Consider the following 23,710-nt stretch of genomic DNA (forward strand, 5'->3'; position numbering starts at 1 on the left):
AAAAAACTGAATTTCATTGCTTTTTCTCGTTTTATTTTGACCTATACGACCTTTAATCACAATATATGCCATTTATTACAAGGAAATCTAATACCGGTATTAATACCGGGATCCCGGTATTGAGTTGCAATACCGGAACTCAATACCGGTATTGAAAATAGTTCCGGTATTGCATGCCCTAATATATACGCATATTTCTGCATTACTTACTTCAGTAATTTCTATCTATCTATTTTTTCTTTAAATTTTACGTCCACCCAACCCAACCAACATTTTGGAATAGGTCAAAAGTTCCACCTTTTTCATTTCTCGGGAGTGTATCTTTGTGGTTATAATATCTGTTCCTGCTGCTGTCAATATTGAACGGCGTCACTCATTATCAGCCCGTATGTTTCCACAGTTCCGTTGAGTGTGCGTTTCGTTTTCTGTTTACGCAACACACAACTTAATTAGTGGAACTAACGTTACATGCTCCATGTTGTGATAAGCAGCAGCAATGCGGGCGAACACTTGGAAATTGTGTGCGGTAGATGGAATCGTGGACCCTCGATTAAACACAATCTCTAATTTTAGCACTAACCCTTGTTTCATTGGTCAATCTAATCTAATTTGCTCTTGCCCAAAAGTAGGTAAGTTTTCTAATTCAATGTGGGTATGTACTTATCCGTAATACGCTGTGTACACCTACCTACTTACCTAGATAGTTACAAAATTCTCGGATGGTGATGGAATTTTAAAAGCGCAAATGGGTATCCGATTAGTGCTCAAAGACATGTAGAATTAAGAAAGTTGGCGCGTTGTTTTCATCTCGCGTATCGAAATATTCCGACGATTTCCAGGATGTAGAGCGATCTGTGCAGAATTTGTCGAATGTTGGACATAGTTGGACGGTATCGCACGGGCGCGATGCGTCGAAAGCGCGGCGGCGGCGGCGGCGGTTCCACAGAGTAACTTATTCAGTTCGTTGGAGAGCGCAGACGCGGGCACGCACGCTGCGCGCGCAACGCTCTGTTCCAAGTTTGAAAACTTGCCGCGAAATAAAAACAAATTTCAAAACTGTGCTCTATGATAGTGATGTGCCCTCTTGTTCTGTGATTACGTGCCAAGGGAAGTGACTGCACCACCCGGTACGTACCGACATCAGTTTGGAAATGCAAAACTAATTAACGCAACCGTAAAAGTTTTTTTACGAAACTGACGTGACTTTATATTTCTTTAAGTGTTTTTTTAAACGAGCAATTGCAGTTAATAAGTCGTTTATGATGTTGTTGGTTAAGTTTTATCTGATGCGTTTATTAATATTGCACATTTTGTGCATTTTCCGAAACATGTTTCGCAAAGTTTTACGCATTCTGAGGCATAGTTGACCACACGCATTCGATAGTGTAATGTTTAAAAATTCCCATCTTTTGTTTGCTTTTAACATTTTGTATCAACACCGAACATGCTTTGTTCGATGTTGTATTTTACCCCGTGTGCTATGTGTACTGTAGTTTATAAATGCCAGTGGCGTGATTCATTCATTACATCGGGAGTGCCTCAGGGGCCTTAATTGGGACCGCTGTTGTTTACTCATACTCAGATGAAGGATTTTGCCGGATACTCGAGGTAGGCATAGAATACTCTTGAAGAGTAATAAGTGTATTGTCACATACTCTCAGCCATAGCTTAGTAAGGTTTAACTTATTTATTTTTTACGCATTCTGTTTAGTTGCAAAAGTAGGTAGGTACCTACGCAATGCCCCAATTGAATCTCTGCATTAAGATACCTACACAGTATTATTCAAGATTAATGACTCGGTATTTTCTCGTTTTTATCAATACAGCTGTACAGTTAATATCATGGACGGATACACATTTGAGTGACGTTATCACTTTTCTGGAATTTATCGTTTAGCTATCTACCTATCTTAATGTTTATGAAACAACTGCCTTAAGTTTATTTGCATCTCAAACAGTTAAGACCAATCTTGGTAAACATTGTATGAATTTTTTGGAGTTAATGGCGTTTTACTTATGTTTGCAGTTTGATAAGCAATGTTAGGTCTGTACCTAGTTATGTATAATTTAAACGATAAGAAATATTATTTGGTATAAGTTACAAAAAGCAATAACATAATTATTAATATTGTGTTAAAATGTTCAATGACATGCATAAACAAAATGTAGGCCTCTTTTAGTGTCGGAATTTTGCAAGTGGAACTATTTCATTGCCTGCCAGTGTGTGTTTTGTTTACAATAATTTTACTTAGGTACAATCATAACAAAAGCCATTACGAAATTAAAAACAGTTCGTAAGTGTAAATAGTTTTCTCTGGAATTTGAATTGGTTTTATGATTTTTTGTCGCGGACAAATACAGTTTTTTTGTTAAAATACTAATGTTTAGTTTGTTACTACAATATTCCGTTATGGAGTGAAAGTCATACGTATAATATTATTTCACTCGCAAATAATGAATGACGTTTAATGTAGTTAGATGGAGTAAACCGACCATTGCAATGAAATCACTCCGCTTATCGTAGAAAAGATTGATATCTGTAATTTAACGTCTATTTGAAATTTACTTATAAAATCGTGAGTTGTTTTATGTAGACGTATTACACTGTTTCATCTTGATCCTTTTCAACACTACCATAAAGAAGGAATTGACATTACGTTACAGTTAGTACAAAATGTATTTAAAATTTTATTAAAAAAACTTAGCAATAGTTTTAGCGTAAAAATCGTTTAATTTTTGACTAAAAATATCGACTATTATTACCGAAATTAAAGTCACTTGCTTAATTTTCAATAGAACTTATCTGTGTAATTGTGTATCTTAGCGGTTGTTTTTATAGTTAACCTTGTCCACTATTTTTACCCGACTGCCGAAGGAGGAGGGTAATGTTTTTCGATTGTATGTTTGTATGTATGTATTAATGGAAAGTATCGCAGGCGGGGACCAACTTGTGTATGTGCCACACAATGTATGTCCCTATCTAAGTAACATTCAGCTAAATGATGAACCCTTTGCTGGTCCCCGCCTGCGATACTTTCCATTAACATTGGGGCTTGTTTTCATATTTTTAGCGTGCAGTCGGGTTTTTTGTTTGTTTATAATTATATATTTTTTTGAACATTTTCTTGTTCTTTTCTAATCATTTCCTTTGTGTAAACACGTTACAAATCACTGTCATTGTCGATTGGCTTGACTCATCATAAATGTCATAACTACATGGATACAGGAGGCCATGTCGATATCTGACCCCACTCGTAATTTAATTTAGAAGGGACACTTACCACTAAGTATATCTTTATCTAACTACCTATTTTTGGCAAGCAGATGCTGGTATAAACACTTAACAATGTACTTACCATCAAGATGGTGTGTCACCTACAAAAACTAAGTAAAAATCTGGCCGCATTTTGTTTACTGTCAAACCGTTTTAAGTCCAATGAAACTAATCCTAACTAATATTATAAATGCGAAAGTAACTGTGTCTGTCTGTCTGTCTGTCTGTTACTCTTTCACGCCAAAACTACCGAACGGATTTGAATGAAATTTGGTATACATGCGGACTAGTCCCTGGGAAAGAACATAGGCTACTTTTTATCCCGGAATTCCCACGGGAAAAACCTTCTTAAGGCGAAGCGAAGCTCGCGGGAACAGCTAGTTCAAAATAAGAGTTCAGTGGTAGAAGTGGGGTGTTATTTGTCAAGACGTTTCTTTTGCACCGACACTCCATCTAGTTCGAATCAAAATATCGTTGTATAACCATGATGCTAACAGCCGTAAATTCGGTAGAAGAAATTCAAATCATTAGGGGTCAGATGTCCGCGCGCCCGACTGTACTTACAGGTAATGATTGAGTTATGCTAACATTATTCTAGACACACTGGCTCTCGTCTCGTTGTCCGCAGAAATGCAACTAATCGTGACAGACTTATGCAAGCAGAAAGTTTTAAGCACTTTACGACTATGTGTTTCACGGGTCTCTCTAATATTTCACTTCGGCCCGGGTCTCCTATTTGCGCCGTGGGTCGCGTCCGGCGTCGCTCCGTAGGCCGCGTCACGATGCTCACTATAGAAATGTATACTGATGCGGTCTCCCTCACACGCCAACGTTGGCGCGTAGACGTAGTGAGTATCGTGACGCGGCCTACGGCGGCGACACTTGACGCGACCTACGGAGTAAATAGGAGACCCGGGCCTTCGTGTACGGAGAGGCGTAGAAATCTGACCCCTCCAAGATAGCATTATTACTCAGATGCAACGTAACAGACGCATCGCATTCAGAATTCTTTGTATAAAAATTCACACAAGTGCGTACACTTCAACAGCATAGCCGAAGCCGTTTTCCTAAAATTTCGATATGAACATTTGGTCCGTAGTATGTACGATCGGATAGGTGGCTGAGCTTAGGGCCTCTGGCGGTATTATTCACCTATTGCCCTGTTAGAAAGCGGCACCTCTCACAGTTATGTGTACTTACAGTCTATTGTGGGTCCGGGTCACTTGACCTTTCCTATATTTAGATTGCCATTCAGATCTGACCTGACCCCCTGATTTATTCTTGGAATGCTGAATACACAATTTACGGATGGGGTTTGTCGACGTGCAAAGGTAGTAGGAGTAGTGATAGAGCGGTAGTGGGAGCAGGTATTCTATTGTATTCTATTCTATTCTATTCTATTCTCTGTGGGGGTGTAAGTACCCTGCACGTGGCTCTCTCGAGTGGAACCTTTGTGCATATTCCCAAGGTCTAAACTGCCTTCCTAAGCTTGGACCATTTCCCTCCACGCTGGTCCACTGCGGGTTGGTGGGTTCACATATCTAGATGTGCTAGATCTGTTAGCTGTTACTAGATGTGTTAGCTATAGATAACAGTCTACATACATACATATGATTTAATGAAAAATGTTTTTTTTCTCTACTATTAATATTTTATGTTCTTTTCAAGATCGCCTCATAAGTACACTAATATTGCAGTAGCATTCCCTATATATTCCCTACCTACTTAGGTACTCTTTTTTTCGTGTGGACGGTACTTCAGCAGTTGTGGTGCTTATTGCATTAAGTTCCCAGAAAAAATGCTCGTACTTACGTTAGTTAAATAACAACGACTCACGCAGGAAGCGACCACACAGAATATTAATACTCTGTTATCTGTGTACGTACATGTTTTATTTATTCTGTGACATGGTTTCGGTGTATTGTCGCCGCATTATACTTACACAGTTTAAGTATTCGGAATTAAACAAACGAAATAATGATTTTATTGTGCCTTTATAAAATTTCTTCATTGGTACTTATGGTAACCTTTAGGATATAGATCAATCAATCAACCTACATCTTCATCATCATCATCATCATCAGCCAATAATCATCCACTGCTGGACATAGGCCTCTCCCAAGGAGCACCACAACACTCGGTCCTCGGCCTTCCTCATCCAACCACTGCCGGCTACCCGTGTGTTTGCCTACATCTTACGATGTACCTATTAATAAGCTCGTCGCAGGGGCTTTATGGCGAAGTCAGAACGGAATAACTAGTGAGAAATTCAATACAATTTAAATCCAAAAATCGTTGTCAAAACAAGTTTGCGATAGGGAGGTAGAGTAGACACGTAGACACATACACATCATTAAGGGAAAAATCTGTTAAATTCGGAAATTCTTAAAATCCTTCTTTAAATAACTAAAATGTTTTTTTTTTCTTCTTTCAGGTGTTCATGACTGAAGACAGCAGCATTTTTCTTTAGCCGAGTGTCGATCAGAAGGTATGTTATTTTATAACCTAAAAAGCATATTCATCATGGAATTTATAAATTGCTCTTGTTTGAAAAAGAAGCAATTACTAAAAATTACCAATAAGTAACTCATTTTCGCATTTTTCTATTATAAAAGTTACAGATAGACTACTTAGTGGGTATTTATATGTTTTTTTAGATACTTTCTCGAAATCGTCCGATGGCCCACCTTATGTTGTTTTATAATCCGGACCGCATGGATTCGCTGATGCTACCTACATATACTTTTGTCTCAGTGGGGGCTTTTGGCCATAGAATGTAAGGGCCTTACCACAAAAAATTAACAGTTGTTTAGCGCTGTCAAACGCCTACCAAATCTGTCAAACTAAATTTGTTAAACAATGATGTCGATTCTGAAGGCAGAAAATCTAAATTTAGAGCTGTCATAACCTTAATTTCTTTGTTTAAAATTCGACTCTATGATTGTTTCCGTAAATGTCATTTTATGCTAGCAAATTTTTTTGTTTGACAGCGTTAATATTAGAATTTCTGCCTTCAGAATCGACATCAATGTTTAAAGTTTTTTGTAGTAGCACAGTTAATGTCGAATCAAGTGCAATGCGCTGACATGATACGCTCTACATACCATTTACATCGACAATGAGGGGTCACGCTAGCTTCACAAAAATGGACGAACGCGAGCTGGCATGCAATCGGTACGTTTAATGCGACGAGATAAAAGTCTAAGTTGAATATATATACTTACAGCAATTATGTATGCAGACTGCGAAATTTCTTGCCCACAGCCACCAAAATTGTGCTTTCTCAATCCCTACTTCTTCCTATTCTAGATTATGCCGACTCATGTTATCCCGATCTTACCGAAGAGCAACTTAACAAACTTGAGCGCCTCCAGAATGTCTGTATACGGTTTATATTTGGTTTACGCAAGTATGACCATGTTTCAGAGTATCGCGCTAAGCTCAAGTGGCTCCCCATTCGCCTTCGCCGGAATACTCACATTCTTTCACTTCTTTACTCAATACTGTTTAACCCAGCGTACCCCGACTATCTCAAAGAGCGATTTCACTTTCGACATGAATCCCACAGCCGGGGTTTGCGTTCCTCACAAAACCTACGGCTGAATATTCCACCCCATACTACAAAATTCTTCAGTGACTCCTTCACCATACAAGCAATCACTTTATGGAACGATCTCCCACTTAGTATACGGAAAGCACCGTCATTGGCCTCATTCAAAAGGATGTTAAAAGACCATTTCCTCGGTTCTTGAATGAAGATCACTATATCCTCTTTAATATGCTTATTATTATATATAAGTAACGTGGTATGTATTTTATTATATATTAATATATTATATATTATGATGCTAGGTATATAAATTATATATGTAAATATATTGTAGGTAGTATGTATTGGTATATTAAATATTTATGGTATATTCTTTATTCCTAGTACACTTTACCCTTCTTTACATCTAAATATCCTTCCACCCAAAGGTTGTCTGGAAGAAATCGCTTTAAGCGATAAGACCGCCATTTGTACATATGTGTTAGATTAAGTTTTGTATTGTTGTCCATATTTTTGTGTGCAAATAAAGAATATCTTATCTTATCTTATCTTATCTTATCTTATCTTATCTTATCTTATCTTATCTTATCTTATCTTATCTTATCTTATCTTATCTTATCTTATCTTATCTTATCTTATCTTATCTTATCTTATCTTATCTTATCTTATCTTATCTTATCTTTAAAAAAATAGCGGCAAACGTTTCGGCGGTAAATTCAATATGGCGGTGGTGGCGACGAGCCGCGCCGGCGGCGGCGCGCCTCTCTTGCAGCCCAGCGCGCATGCGCCATAGAGATGTACCTAGTGCAATGTTACTTGCTTCCGAACTATGCTTGAATGAAAAAATAATCGATGCTGGATCGATTCCTGGGTAGGTACTTTTATTATAATCATATGCGTTTTTGGTAAATATAAATACGTACTCATCGGAAATAAGTAAGTACTGATAAGGTATTTGTGCTTTTGTAAGTATTCGATACTTTTCATATTCTTATATGAATATCATCCCTTACACAGTCACCTACTTAAGTATTAACGTAACATCATCATCAACTATTAAACATTGAAGTAAGTAAGTACTTACATTTAATATCGTGGATAGATGTAGAACTTAGTACCTACAAACTTTATTGGAAAACTATTGTTTAAAATATTGTAGTGCAATAATCGATTATATTCGATTATTCTCAAAATTTTATCAACTTACCCCATCTCTACTATTTTATATTTTTTTAAATCACTCGGAAATGTCCATAGAGCACCATAGAAGCATTTTATAGCCAGAGTTACCAGTTGCAATAATGAATTATGAGTATGTTACATAAATATTTGAAATTATCACGAAAACCAATATAAATGCAGTTTATTTAATGCTTTTAATTATTTTCAACTACTATTTAGGATAATTAAATTTATTTGGAGTACTTTAAGGTTAAAAAAGTTAATCGATATTTTCGATTGTAATATCCTTAAGTATATGGCCACACTCATTTTAAAGACGTCAAATGAGCCTTCTAAATTTAGTTGGCCGTTAAAATCGTTGCCTTCAGAATAGCAAAAATTAGCGCTGTCAGTTAAATTTAGAGATTTTAGCTCATTTTAAAATTAGGAAGTGCGCCCTTCAGAATCGGTACCATTGAACAGTTTAACTTGTTGGAGATTGGATTTGATAGCTTTCATCAACATACCTACTCATACGAATCTAGCTCCCCTAGATTTCGGTAGAGAGACTAATATTATTAGCTTATACGTTTGACTTTTTTGGACCAAAATTTTATGACTTCTGAACAACTTTGGATCTGCGACTGTATTGGTCACGACTTCAGTAGATATAATAATGTACTTACTTAATAATGGTGAAATAATTATTAAAATTAGTCCAGTAGTTTCAAAGCAGGCAATATACTCGTAAGTATAGAGTTACACATCTAGGAAAGTCAAATTCACATAGCAACTGGGTTTAACTACTAGCATAATCTCGTAATCATAAAACAAGTAACAGAGCTGAACGATACCGAATTAAACTACTATAAAGCCTATAAAACGTGCAGTTGATAAGGATTACGACCCTTACGTTCACTTTTAAGGTTTAGTTTAAGCCTCTACAAATGTTTTTTTTACAGTACTTGCTTTTTAATCTCGTTATAGTGCACTTAACTGGCTTTAGGATCTCATAGTGTATTTGATGTCACTATAATAGATATCGTTTTGTCTGAAACGGTTCTTTCGATTGAACCATGAACTGTTAGCTTACAGAATTTATCGATAAGACACTTTCAGAAGGCCTAGCACGGGGAACAATTAAGATGTGTCAAAAGTTCTCCGTCGCGCTCGCTTTTGAGGCTGCGCTATGTGAGTGAACGTAATGTAAAAAAATTGACACGTATTAATTGCGCCCCGTGCTAGCTCTTCTGATTCTATAAGTTCGGTCCCCCGTTGAACTCTAATATATGGAAAATGCAATATCTAAGCTACAAGGCCTATCGGAAGGAAGTAAATGGCACTAGGTACATAATGTTGTCTATTTACCTACGTGATATGTATGATTCAGCTAATTGTATCGGAACGTATGGCTAATGCCTTTTAAGATTGAAATTGTTTTTTTTATGATGTTTATAATGCGTAATGGTTGTAATTGTAATCCTGTAAGGTCATTAGAATTGCAGTTTTCCGTTTGTAACTCTATAAAAGGAGTTAATTAATATTAATTATTTGATACCTTTATTATTCCTTTCGTGCCAGTTGCAACTAGCAATAAAAATGGTTCTACCTTTTTTGGCCTAAGATCTATTTGCCTAATCTCATATTGCATAATAACGTTTTGTCAAAGTCTCGTTTCGCCGAAAATCGTATGGCATAAATCTCTTTTAGTAAAAAGTTATTCCGCATAATCTTGTTTAGCCTAATAATGGTATGGCCAAATCTTGAATAGCCTAATAATGCTATGGCATAGGTTATACAAAGTAATAATATTCTAACGAATTTAAATTTGATGGAGCGTCTCCCTACATAGCGCAAACTGGTGCCTTGTATTGTGGCTGCTATGTGGGAAACGCTTCGCTTTGCTTTTGACGATAATGTGTAACTAACACGCTCCTCCTCGCTTTACTCGTCGTCGCACCTATCTTTAGGCTTCGATCCCGTGGGGTTTAATGGCGTTTGTAATCATCATAATGGTCATTCACTTTCGATATTTTGATCATTCAATATCGTGATTTTTAATGGATGTAAAAGAAAAATACTTACCACAATTTGTGCATTTACAATATACTTAATATAGTATTTACTAAGATAATATTAGGAGAAACAAGATTATACCAATACGAACAATTTGAGCAAACGAGACTTAGGTGTTTCAAGTTTGTGCCAAAAGAGTTTTAGACGAAACGAGTCTTATGCCACATAAGTCTTGGCGAAGTGATGATTCTACCAAAAAAGTTTAGACCTTACGAGTTATGCGAAACTAGTTTAGTTTAGATTAGGCGAGATGAGGGGAACCCAATATAGAGCTTGTAATGTCAGCTTTCAAAATAAGTGTAGCGTTCTCTGTAAACGCGCGTCAGTTGTCAAACACGAAAATGGAGAATGGCGTCCATGGCGGGAGATCTTTAATGCCTCATTAGGAGAGAAACACAAGCCCGAACCATTATCGTGGAGAAACGGTGATTTACGCAACGTGTAGATATCTAGACCAGTGCGCCTGCGCAGGGGGGTCACTCTATATAACGAATAACTAAGTTTCAGAGCGTTGCTGGATCCTGGCTCGCGAGCCACGACTCTATCTCACAGTTATTAAACGTGCCGGTAGCACGACACCTCTCGTTCATTCGTTTTTCGTCAGTATAGAATAACCCCCCCGGTCCGATAGCCTATTTATTTCGCGAGAGCTATCTGCTAAAACCGGCTCTGCGGGGAGCGTTTACGGAGAAAGCTACCGTTTGTTACATTTACTTAATAAAGTTTTATGTTAACGTCTTGAATAACAGGTTACCTACGTTGTTTAATTGCTCGGTGCGTTATTAACTGTTGATGATCAACACAATGCATAAGTAATTATGAAATGTTAATAACTTTTATTTGATATAAAAAAACGGATTACCCTCCGCTGTTTGTCTTATTATGCGGTTGCACTACGGACAGAAATACAGATAATTGTTGATTAATTAATTATTATAACGATGACCTAACACTTTCGTTTTCAGCTCGTTAGCAAAATACATTTTAAAACGGTTTCGCATATAACATAATAATAGGTTTTTAATTATAACGGGGTGTTAATTGGATTATGTAAGAAATTTAGTGCATAAAATAGTAGTGTAGAACGCATTTCTTCGCTTATTCATGCTACTGTCACTTTAATCATAATATTATCATAATATTGGAGTTAAATTGTAAACACTAAATTAACACAAAAAATGTAAATGGAACCTTATGTTTCAAGTAATATAAATCTTCCCGTGGGTCTCTATGTATAATTATAGTCTATACCCCTGGACTGGAATATCGAGCTGGCTAAAACTAGGTAATACAATACAATCCTCTTTATTTGCACCAAAACAAAAAATAAAACAAAAATTAAACTTAAAAATGAAAACAGTACAAAAAGTCGGCCTTATTGCTTATAGGTACTATAACTACCTAATAATTATAATGATATTAGATTATAATTTACTATCTAGATCACTGATCTGTTGCATAACCTTATTTGCGTAGTTTAATCCACTTACATATTTATATTATGTTAGGATCTCCTCGCGCTAATATTTCAATAATATTTTCACTTCTCTCCTGCAGAGAATAAATTATTCAAAACCAGTTGAATCTATTTATAATATGATCTAGATGCGTTATGTAACTTTCTATTTAGAAAAGTAGGTATTACGTTACCTATCTATAAACTGTATTGACGAATGGATCAGATATCTGCTTAAGTTTAAAAATAATAATTAAAAAAACCACTAACCAGCAGTGGCCCCCGTGTTGGACTGAGCCTTTAGTTCCCTTCCTTCATTGGAATTACACCCGTGCCCCAGCAGTAGATAGGTACCTGACAGGTTCAGATGATGATAATGTATATAGGTACCAGTAACTTTACTAAGTACGTGTCTTTCCCTTCGGCCCTTAAAGGTGTATCGATCAACCCAATATTCAAAAACTATGTCACATACATACAGACCTAATAGTAAAGAAAACTCAATTCGTGCCATAAACGTGAGTCTTGATTGCAAACGTGGCACTTCCAAACACTAACTCCGACCTACATAGAAGGAGATTTTTGGTACACAATCTGCTTATTAACTCTACCACGTCCCATATAGATAAACACGTTGGTACTCTCGGTACTTCTACTGGGTTCAATGACCTACCCCCGGTGTGAGTAAAAACGTACTACAAAATTAGTGTCGAGTCGAGGGGTCACTCTATATGACTAAAACTTAGTTTCGCAGCGCTGCTGCTCGAGCCACGACTCTATCTCGTTGTATTAAACGTGCCGATGCACGAAAAGCTCTCGTTCTTTTTTCGTCAGTGTAGAGTAACCCTCGAGAGTAGAGAGCAGTGAACGACGGGCGATGTCCCACTTGGATGTTTGTTTGAGCTCAAAAACGTGTAAAAATAAGTCTGCGTCAGAAATGACTGATGTTGCAAGACTAAATGCATTGTTAATGCTTGATTTTGAGATATTTTATGTCGGAAATTTATCATAGTTTCCTGAGACGTATGGAATGTGGACATCATCATAATGTTATAAAAATACGACCGGTGTTGCTGATTAAAATACATTGACTTCTCACCGAAACATTACTTATACACTTACAAAAAATATACTTAGTAACTAACTTATATGAGATCACGAAAAAGGTAAAAAACTGTCACCTCTAGTGCCTATGAATAAAAAAACAATGCCCACTGGCTTAAGCTAAAATCGCTGGGCTTCACCAACTACTGACTGAGCCAACCAAAAAAAGATGTCAGTCACACACACACACACGCATCCAAAGTTTTTGTGCGAACACGTGTGTTAATAAAAAACAATACCAGCTTTACTAAACTTTTAGTAAGTACTTAAAGCTTCTTCTGATGACGGTATTAAATTTCGCAATGGACCCTCGCGGTGGTGAAATAATAATAACCGAGTTGTTTACCTTTTAGCCAAAACGTTTTGGATTGAGTTTCATCATCTAGGCTTTAAAGGTCTTAGGGCTTGTACACAAACCTGCGTTGCGACGTCGCATCGCAAAAACCTGCGCCAGTACCTAATCAAGCATTTGACCTGAAAAACTGTCAAAACAGTCGCAGATTTTTGCGATGCGACGTCGCAACGCAATCTTGTGTACAAGTCCTTACTTACCCATAACATGATGTTCAAGTTGTACTACCCTATCATACCGCAATTTTATGTGTAAGTACCTAAATTTAACGAAATCATTTAAATAATAGATTCATCATCAGCCAATAATCATCCACAGCTATCCAGCTGTGGATGATTATTGGCTGCTGCGCTCCTTGGCCTATCCAAAGGCCAAGGAGCGCAACAACACTCGGTCCTCGGCCTTCCTCATCCAACCACTACCGGCTACCCGCCTAAGGTTGTTGGAGGGCGTCCCACGCTGAGTTTGCCTGTTCGTGGTCTCCAGTCGTGAACTCGTCTAGTCTAGGAGCTTACCTAACGTGAATACGCAAATTTTCCGTTACTCTAAAAAGAACTGTGTTATAATTCGCATTTAACTTTACTATATTACATTACTTCATTTAACCTGTTGATATTCATCCGTAGATCAAACCAGTCTCATAGTTACAAAAGTAAAGTAACTGACCGACTTAATTTCACAGTCATCGTAACGATTAAGTAACAATTCTAAAAATAATATCAGTGATATAAAATGTGATAGAATCACAAAATTGAGATTGGAGCTTGTTTTTTTATAAGGTGAACCAAAGCTCGCGGATAAAATCTAGTACACTTGTCCAAAATTAATAATGCACATGCAGATCTTCGCACCCGAATCATTAAATCGTAAGAGCCTTAAAAAAACACTATCATTTTGCACCTTGTTCGAAAGAAATAGGAGTCAATATCATGTGTCACATAATCGAAAACAATCTGTCAAAGATTTCTATGCGCATTATCAATTTTGGAGCACTGTACTTAGGTATTTAAGTACCCACTCAGCAGTATGTAAATGTATTTCTAAACAGAAAGTGTTCGAAATTACGTTGCAAATTGTAATACGCATTCAGCAAATTATGGTGATTGCGGGTAATCAGATTGCACTACGACCCAACTTATTATTGAGAAAGTGAAATAAATGTGAGAAAACATAGAAATCTGTGCGAACCTCGCTTGGCGGTCGCCGTGTAACCTCTAATTTGTTTTGTTTGTGCAACCTGCTTTCTTGACACCTCGTTTGTCTCCGTACACTCCAAGGAGGCCGTTTGACAGGTATCAATGTGACAGCTGCAATGGTTATGTTTTATGTTCCACACTGTTTGTAAAGTTGATCTATTACGGAACCATACTTGTTCTATGGTTCCCTATAAGTTGTGTGGTTCCGTAGTTACAACCCAATTTAGTTCCTTAGTTTATTACTTCTATGGTTGCAATGAACTTATACTTAGTTGTTTGGTTTTTGGCATTATACAGATACAAACAAGCTAAGATTATTGTTGTACTTACATAGGTCTCATAGCTTTCCTGTAATTATCTCGAGTATACCTACAGATTAGGTCACTACAAATATTGAGGCCATAGATGCAATGCATATTTTAACCTGAAGGTCTGTTTTCAGTGAAATTATGAAATTGAGCACATTTTCACGCTGAATAAATTACGGCTAAGTATTCTTTTGTTTGTTGTTATGTAAATGTCCATTGTTGTCCTCTTGTTTGTACTGAAGGTGAAGAAATAGCTGCGTGTATTGGCTATCACTTTTCGTTTTAGCATTTTCTATTAGGTAGATAACCATAAACTCCTTCTTACCTACAAGTACCTACTTGCATCGTGACGCTTTCCAACTACAAAAAAACAAATTTAAAGAGGTCAAAGTCAGGCCGCATCATTTTGTAACATGTTCACGTCGAGATGCACGCAAATAAAAAAGTAAACTTATTTTTTTAAATGTCAAGTGCGGAGTAAGGTGCCCATCAGAGACTGCAGGAGGCACGAGATACTCTGTGATATTGACTCAAATTGACGTAAACTGGGTCTGTGGCGCGGAAAGTAAGTTGATTGGCGAAGGAATTTAAATTACTGCCTACTTCTTCTTTTGACTTTGATTGGGAAGGATGCACATGAGGACTTTATAGACTACCTATTTATTAATAACATAAGACCTTAATATAAAAACAATAGAGCATTACATGATCATTAGCAGTCGCAATACCTAAATTATGATTATACAGGTGATGCAAAAAGCCGAAACCTACCCTTTTTGCAACACCCTGTAGAGTACCTACCTCAATGAACCTACAACTCTCATTATAAATTTATAGCACTATAACCTAGCTTCGATGCTTGTAGTAGGTATTTTATAGTCCTTTGTGTTGAGACTGGCGCTTGCGCATTCTGTGGCGCTGACGGTGCTAATGTACGGTGGGGGCTATTCTTGTAGAGTCGCGCCTCTGTCGTTATCGTTTTGTAAGAAATACCTTTAATAGAGTAACACACGTATACCTAGTCTAACAAAAAAAAACATTTAGAATTAAAATCGTCACATTTTTTTTTTAGTTATTTTATATATTATGTACTTAGTGTACTTACAATAAAACCCCCCGTCTGTACTTTGCATATATGTATGGTCTATTTATGTGATAGTAAAATGTCTCAATCCATACGCAACATACGCCTGCCCGTCAAGCCATCATAAGTCATATGACTCATCATAAGTCATCATTTAAGTGATTTAATAATGTAAAACCAAGTTCAGAGAAAGTCACCAGACTGGAATAGCCTAAAGCTCGGTGAAGTGAGCTTAATGAGCAAAACAAGTTGAGCTTTGCCCTTGAGCTGCAGCGGCGGCGGTGGCGGCGACGGCGGTCTGTCCGGACCAGAGAGTTTGCCCCTTCCAAGTGCCAATTACTGAATAACCTAACTCTATATAATAAGATCTTTATACCCAAATTTCTATACTAACGTATTTGTTTAGCTGTAAGAGAGACTAGTTATGGTTTTAATAAATAAAACTTTAACAGAATGATCTGACGTTCAATGTAAACAAAAAAACTCTAAGTCCCTGTTTCACAATGTCTGGTTAGTGGCTACGTGTGAGATGAAATACAGGGTGTTAACTTAATTGCGTTGGAGCGGGAAATGGTAGATACAGCTGATGATACTGAACACGATAAGACATTAAAAAACGTATTTTATTTGCTTCAAGCTGACCAACATAAAACACTTTTATTTAGTTCATTTTAAAATTTCATAGTCACCCTATTCCTGTTTAGGTACGTTTGACAGAATGACCATGAACTTGAAAGCCAATGTCAAGGCCAAAAAAATCAAAGCCAAGGTCAATAAAAAAGTATGCGTGCATCAGCACCACACTTGGAGCCACATCGTCAAGGTACCTACCGAGATTTTGGGTACTCAAAGTACCCGATCCATTGTAGACATTTCATTTTACTCCATAAGTATCACTTTATTGATACACAATAATTATCTTTTATGAATACAGAACAGTTTCATTTTATGCTTCATAACATAGGTCACACGTATTCACAGCACAGCACAACATAAAACGAGATGAGGAACAAGGCTTGGTAATCAAAAGATAGAATTGTAGGTACCTTTTAGGTAATAATTGTAAAAAATGATTGTAAACAAGTAAACAACAATGACTGACTGACAGACTTGGACAGACTAGATCCACAGAGAAGGTAATGACTATCATAAATACTCGATGGCTATGATACGCGAGATTGTTATTATTCTACTGGTATTCAAAGTGAGGCCATACTTATTATGAGGATTTCCGTACTATTCGTCATCAAAGACGTCTCAATCGCAAGTACACAACACAAATCGAGATGAGCGAGTGTAAGTAAACCAATTCGTCATTGAAGTAGACCCTGTTATCATCCTGTTATGCATTGTGGTCTTTTATCTTTAGCTGCGTACAGACCGGCCAAACGAACGCCAACGAACGGGTTTTGTTGACCTTTGTTGCTCAATCTGCCCCTGTATTATGTATGATAAATGTCCATCGGTGGGCATTCGTTGGGCCGGTCTGTACGCATCTTTAAGTAATAAAAGAAAAATAAAACGTGGTGAGTATCAAGGGTGAATACTAAACGCTTACCTTATTCTGAGTAAAAAGGTTTAATTATTGTTCTGAGCTCCTAGAAAGTCATAAATTATATTCTGTACGATCTATGAAACTTTATGCACATCAGCTGTTTAATTGTTGATTAGTATGTCATTAATCACCATGAATAATTTCAATTTTATTTAATAATTGTTATTACCTACTGTGTAATTAATTACAATCATAGTTACATCAAATAAATTATGAAAAGTGAAGTTGATAACAAATTTACAGTGTGTGTTCTTTTGCAATCGAATGTCTCATTGGTTATGTGTTTGTGTAGGGTGACCATGTTTTTGATTAAGGTAAAACTTTCCACTTTACTTTAGACTTTAAACATAAATATTCGAGATTCTGATGTTTTTTTTCTTAGGAACGTGCTTGGTTAGACTAATACTAACCCCCATTTCCCGCTCAAACGCATTCTAGTTAACACCCTGTATATGCTGTCACTGTCAAAAAAATAATAACAGAGAGTGACAGCATGTATTTTATCTTACAGGTAGCCACTAACCAGACATTGTGAAACAGGGCCTTAATATGATGTGCGTAAAATCGACAACGACCGAACCGATATTGAAAATGATTTAAGGCAGATTGTTTATGAGTGTTTAGAATATCACCTAAATACCAGAATCACATTATCACACAGATTTTTGTAAGCCACCTACATAATAAAGATTACTTATGTATTATCAAGAACCAGCCCAGACAAAATTATCCTCCATTGTAACACTTTCTCCTGTGTAGGCATCATCAAGGATACTCGTAAAGTTAGTCAATACATGACTTAAAGAAGATATGTTACTTAGTTTTTATTTTTATACTCTCGAACTCGATCATCTCTATATCCTTTCTCCGATCTTACCTAGGCATGACAATTAAGGGAGTGCTAGTATACAGTAAACAAAACATACAACTAAAATATCTTTACTCAAGCTTCATAATATTGAATTTTAGATTACGTACCTAGGTACGCGGTAGCACAGTCACCTACCGACCTACCTTGGTCTACGCTATGCGTTATTACTAGAAATCGGATATGACCGAGATACCTAGGCTATAACTATAACCTGAACAACCATGAAAATTATCATAGTTATTAGTTGGTAGGCAGGCACTTTCCAAGACTACCTACAAAGTTGTGATATTTACCTGAGCCTATTATTTATTATTATGTACCTACTTATACTTATGTCTATCATTATAAGAATGGGTAACGTGCCTGTTCCGAAAACGCATTAAGTACCCACTTACCCTCATAATTATAACAGAAACAGTAATGTGCATAAGTACATACACAAGTAATCAACATTTCTTAATATGCATAAAGATTCCATTTTATATATTGTTTCAACATGTAAGCAAGGCATACATACAATATAGTTTAATCACATTTTAAGTGCGAATAGTAGCTAATCTGCATGTTGCGATAAATATGTTCCAAAACTGTTATAGACCGTGAAGATCACTCAATATAACCACTGTAACTACGTTTAAACTGTAAACTTTAACCTAAATTTTCTAAAAGTAACGTTACACAGTAAATTCAGAATACCATGGTAAAAGTGGGCATTTGAAATTGGTTTCATAAATCGCTTTTTTAATACTCAATTAACATTGTTTCTTAAACTACAAAGCCGCACTATAGTAAGTTTTACTTAGTTAAGATAGGTAGATGCTATAAATACGAAAAAACTGTAACTTTAGCTTGACCTAAACTGACTTTTAATTTAATTTACTGATTTGTATTGTTCGTTGTTCAATCGTGCACTGAGTAACCTAGAACCTCCTTATGTACCAGGTATTGGATTGGAGGTACGGTCAACAAAAGAGATAAGTATATAGGCCCCCAGCGTAGACAAGACAGTTTGATAAAAGAAACAATATGGATTAATCGATATTCACACGCTCCATTGATGAATTATACGTAAACTAGTATATTCTTCAACTCATACATTTTTCATCTGTGGCTTTCAGCATTATACTGTTTGTGTTGGGAGGTATCATACTTATACTTACTTCTTTTCTGACTGTACCATTACAACTTCGACATTTAGTTCTGTAATAGTTACCTTCGCTTTTAAACTATACCTCCCTACTTCCCTTGTTACCTATATTGTTCACGACTACTACAGAGACCCACTTTGCAAATCCTGATACAGTTAGTTAGAAATATAGTGGCATCTGCTTATATCTGGCTAAAGCCGGTACTGCGATTTACCTATATTCCATGTTTAAATAACTCAATGAGAAAAACATCACGATTTGTAAGTTTGAAATTGTTTTTAAATTGTTTTCTGTCCCGTAGGTGTAGCTCCGAAATCGAAAAAATATTATTTGTGCACGAAATAATTATTTAGGTACTTACATATTATATCAAATAGTCTTACATTAGTAAAGTCATACTATGAGAAGAAACCCTCTGTAATGCAATTATGCTCGTACTCTGTGCAACAACGAGAGTGATGGTGCAATACAGTGGGTTCGTCACGACTCGCTTTAGACGGTTCACTACAAGACAAGGACTTGAACGATATTAGAGGTGTACACTATTGCTAGCATTGTTATTTATGTATATTCTGTACGATTATCAATCAGTTACTATGTAGTAGGGCGTAGTTTGTATAATAGCTATAACAGCTACCATACTTACCAGACAATATGAATACAGCTGGTTCATAAAAGAATAGTTGTGATTTTTACAAAACCATTTCGTTTTCCTTGCATATATTTAAACACATATTTATGTACCTACCTTGTCTATTATAAATTATCTAGTTAGTAAGCAGCATGCAAATGAAACTGGAGAGTGATCTAACCCCCGACCTTTGGCACAGCAGTCCTGGTCACTAATCACAACTCCCGGTCGTCCACATACTACGTTGTAAACATACTACACATCATTTTACTTAACATTCAACTGAGAAGCAGGAGTAAGCATGAGGAACTTATGTCTAACTACTTATTCCTAAAAGAAGGAAACATCGTCCTAATATAGTCACCCTTTGTTAAATCTGACTACTAACTATTCCTCAACTTTGGACTTAAAAGCTATAGGAATAAGGGGTATTCAATTGTGTTGTTAAAGCTCGTTGTTATGAATTATTTATGTTACGCAAGTTGTGCCGTTTGACTTGACAAATATGCGCTGTGGAGGTGAGGTGCAAGGAATGGCGGGAAGCTAATCACAATATCAAACCGCTCACGTAGCACGGATTGCAAGACGCACACGATATGACAAGATAAAAGTTTTTTGTCGCCAAATTTTCGTGTGAGTGAACGCGACCTCAAATTTTGATTCTGCCTGCGGAATGCGAACTTTTCACTGTTCGAACAGTAAAAAAAACTCCCACTAGCTTTAGTTCACTTGTCACGCTCTACGAAAACGACATAAACAAAATATTAACTTTTGTCATATTATTCCGAAACGATGATTGCGTGAAAGGAAGGACTGCGTCTGATGAAGCTGAATACGTTCTGTTCGCAGATGACACATGTGTAATAGTAGCTGCCGATGACTTCGACCAGCTAAAATCTAAACTCAGGCGTGTCACTGGCTGTCTAGCTCATTGGTTTTCCGCCAACGGAATGCTACTGAATGTTGAAAAAACAAAGGTTATGCACTTCCAACTACGAAAAACTAGGGGACACGAGCTGAACGTAGTTTGTGACGGGGTGGCGGTGCCGCAGGTGGACCAGGTCCGCTACCTGGGCTTCACCATCGACGCCGGCCTCACGTGGGCGCCGCACATCGACATCACCTGCACTAGGCTCTCATCTGCGTGCTTTGCTCTGTCTAGGTTGGCCCCATCTCTAACAACTGATAATTTAAAAAAAGCCTACTACGGTTACTTTCACTCCATACTTATTTACGGACTAGACTTGTGGGGAGACGCAGCAGACTGCGAAAGCGCACTAAGGATGCAGAAACGTGCCATAAGAATAATTGCCGGTGTACCCTGGGACTTTTCAGCGAAGGAGCTTTTCAAGAAATACAACATCTTAACGCTTCCCTCGCTGTACATATTAGAAATCGCTAAGTACGCGTGGCGTAATCTGCCACAATTTAGCAAAAAAAAAGACACGCACAATATTAACACCCGGCGTCGCGATCAACTTTGTATACCTGCTAGGAGGTTCACCAAAGCTGACAAGTGTCTCCTTACTCTTGTTCCCAAGGTGTACAACTCTCTCCCTGACGAAATAAAAAGTGCGCCTAGTGAGTCCATATTCATTTCTAAGTTAAAAAAGCTACTGGTTGGTATGGCATGCTATACAACTAACGAATACTTTCAGACTGTGAAAGCCATTCCTTGATTGGATATATTTTCGTACAAATATTGTACCTATATTGATTTATTATATTTATTATTATTATGGTGATAAATTGTATTAATTGTAATTAACTTGACATCTATCAATAATACTGTATTAATTTAATTTATTTGACATTGATAGTATGAATTTATTAATTTGACATTGAAATATAATGTGAATGATGCTTTTTTTACTGTGACATCTTTTGTAATACGTACTCATATAAGTACCATATATTTTTCCTTTGACTTATAAATTATTGATTTATGAATAAATGAGTATTTCAGTATTTCAGTATTTCAGTATCATCATATCCTACATGGTGGTGTCGCATGCAGGTAAGGTATGTTCCTCCAACCTGCACTAGGCCAAAATGGTGAACTATATAACCCTTCCTTCATTGGAAGGAGACCCGCGTGCCCCAAAAGGGACGTGATGGGTTGTGATGACGATAATACATGCTTATACATGGAATGTGCTTTTCCGCTAACATCTATAACTCGTACCGACGGCGACGGCGTGTTATTACCAACCAGTGTTGTTGTACGTACCGGGGCAGGCGCATTGACATTCCGAAGCCTGTCGCCTCACGACTCACGACTCAGGGGTCAATCTAGCTTAGGAAAGGAAGTTAAGGAGCGCTGCCGCTGCCGCTGCTGTGATAACTAAGAATCTATCTCGTTGCGAGAAAATGTACCGATTGCATGATATATTTCGTTCGTTTTTTTGTTGTAAAGAAGCCTCCTGTTCGTGGCTTTTGTGTGTTGTTTTCAAGCTACGACACTGAATAGTTACAATTTTTTTGCCGATAACGTCCATTACCGTCCGTATCCGTTAAGGTTCTTTTATAATTATATATATTTAATATATATTGATTCGTTCAAGATTGACTTTGTAAGTTTTGGAAATGAAATATCAAATAAAGAAACTTTATATTCTTGACATCGAAATTACAGTAGCAAATAAATTGCTGGAAATAATTGAATTACTATATGCTAACGTCACAAATACTTCACCGTAACCACGAGATAACATTGCACCACATACCTAGTCCAGTAACTAGCCACCGCATAAATAAATACATTATTTAGGTACCAACCACAACAACAACAACAACGCATAAATACCTATTCTTGTTATCAACCACTATCCTGATAACTCGTTTATTTTCCCAACAATTTTCACAATCAATATGAAAAGTAACGCCCCTAAAATACCTCCTTGAGGAACACCCTCAATTCACACAAGGAAATCAATTGAAAACCGCCGGATGCGTGTGCAAATACCCTCACCCTCGGTTCATTGGAGCTGATGATGAGTCGGTATGTCAACAAGTCTTCCGTAAGAGCCACGTTGACGATTTCATTGCGAGTTCCGTAATCCGCATTGTGAATTAGTGAGGGCACACGCTAATCGATGTACAATTTACTGTGTCTAATGGGGCTGGTGTTTTTGAATAACACACCAAAGTTAACCGGTTAGCTGGTTGGTTATTTCAACGTTGCCGGGTTTTAAAATTCCGCTGTGCTAACGATGGTGAGACGGATTTCCACATTTTTGGCACTTCTTAAAGAGATACCAAGACCACACAGTACCCTATACTTAAAAAGTAATTATGTACAATCCTAAAAGTATTATCTACCAGACAACCTGCAGGAGGTGTATGGAGCAGAATATTGAGATTTCTCATAGGAAACATCAATTTATTCACAAACAAAAAAAATATTGAAATTTTTCATCACACACACTCTTACCAAACCCTGTTTAACCAGCTACCTCTCCTTGCAGCCGCCATGCTGCAGCAGATACTACGGGACCTGTGGGTGGACCCGGAGATCCTGGCCGAGCTGGACGACGCGCAGAAGCAGACGCTCTTCTGCAAGATGCGGGAGGAGCAGGTATGTTGATGATGTTTTACTTCTTATTGGTGACTAACTGGTGCCGCGAGCTTCACTTCGCCTTAAAATGTTTTCCCGTGGGAATACTGGGATAAAAAGTAGCCTATGTGTTAATCCAGGGTGTTAGCTACCTCCATACCAAATTTTCGTTAAAATCGGTTTAGCCGTTTTGACGTTAAGAAGTAACAAACACACATATTTACAAACTTTCGCATTTATAAAATTAGTAGGATTAACAGAAGAGCTTGAGAAGTGTTTGTCACTGTAGTGAAAGGATATTAGTATCCAAGTCAACGCCTTAAATTCCCTTTTTCTGAGTTGTACCAAGAAATTTTAAGCTAATGGCGGCATTAAATCTATGTCTTCC

At 37.1% G+C, this 23,710-nt stretch overlaps 1 protein-coding gene across 3 annotated transcripts in view; it reads left to right on the forward strand.

Moving 5' to 3' along the window:
• The first annotated feature begins 883 nt into the window (after positions 1–883).
• The window catches only part of LOC105386180 (SH2 domain-containing protein 4B), a 42,629-nt gene continuing 19,802 nt past the window's right edge, over positions 884–23,710 (forward strand). Inside the window, exons 1-3 of one of the 3 annotated variants that reach the window (XM_048626136.1) lie at positions 885–1,127; positions 5,709–5,762; positions 23,234–23,343. In XM_048626136.1, coding sequence (XP_048482093.1) covers positions 23,239–23,343 — 105 coding nt within the window. In that variant the 5' untranslated portion in view covers positions 885–1,127; positions 5,709–5,762; positions 23,234–23,238. Of the gene's footprint in view, positions 1,128–1,199; positions 1,609–5,708; positions 5,763–23,233; positions 23,344–23,710 lie in introns of those variants that run through there. The other 2 variants (XM_048626139.1, XM_048626141.1) reach the window with 2 other exon arrangements.

This window comes from Plutella xylostella, chromosome 3, assembly GCF_932276165.1.
Source record: "Plutella xylostella chromosome 3, ilPluXylo3.1, whole genome shotgun sequence".
Lineage (NCBI taxonomy): Eukaryota > Metazoa > Arthropoda > Insecta > Lepidoptera > Plutellidae > Plutella > Plutella xylostella.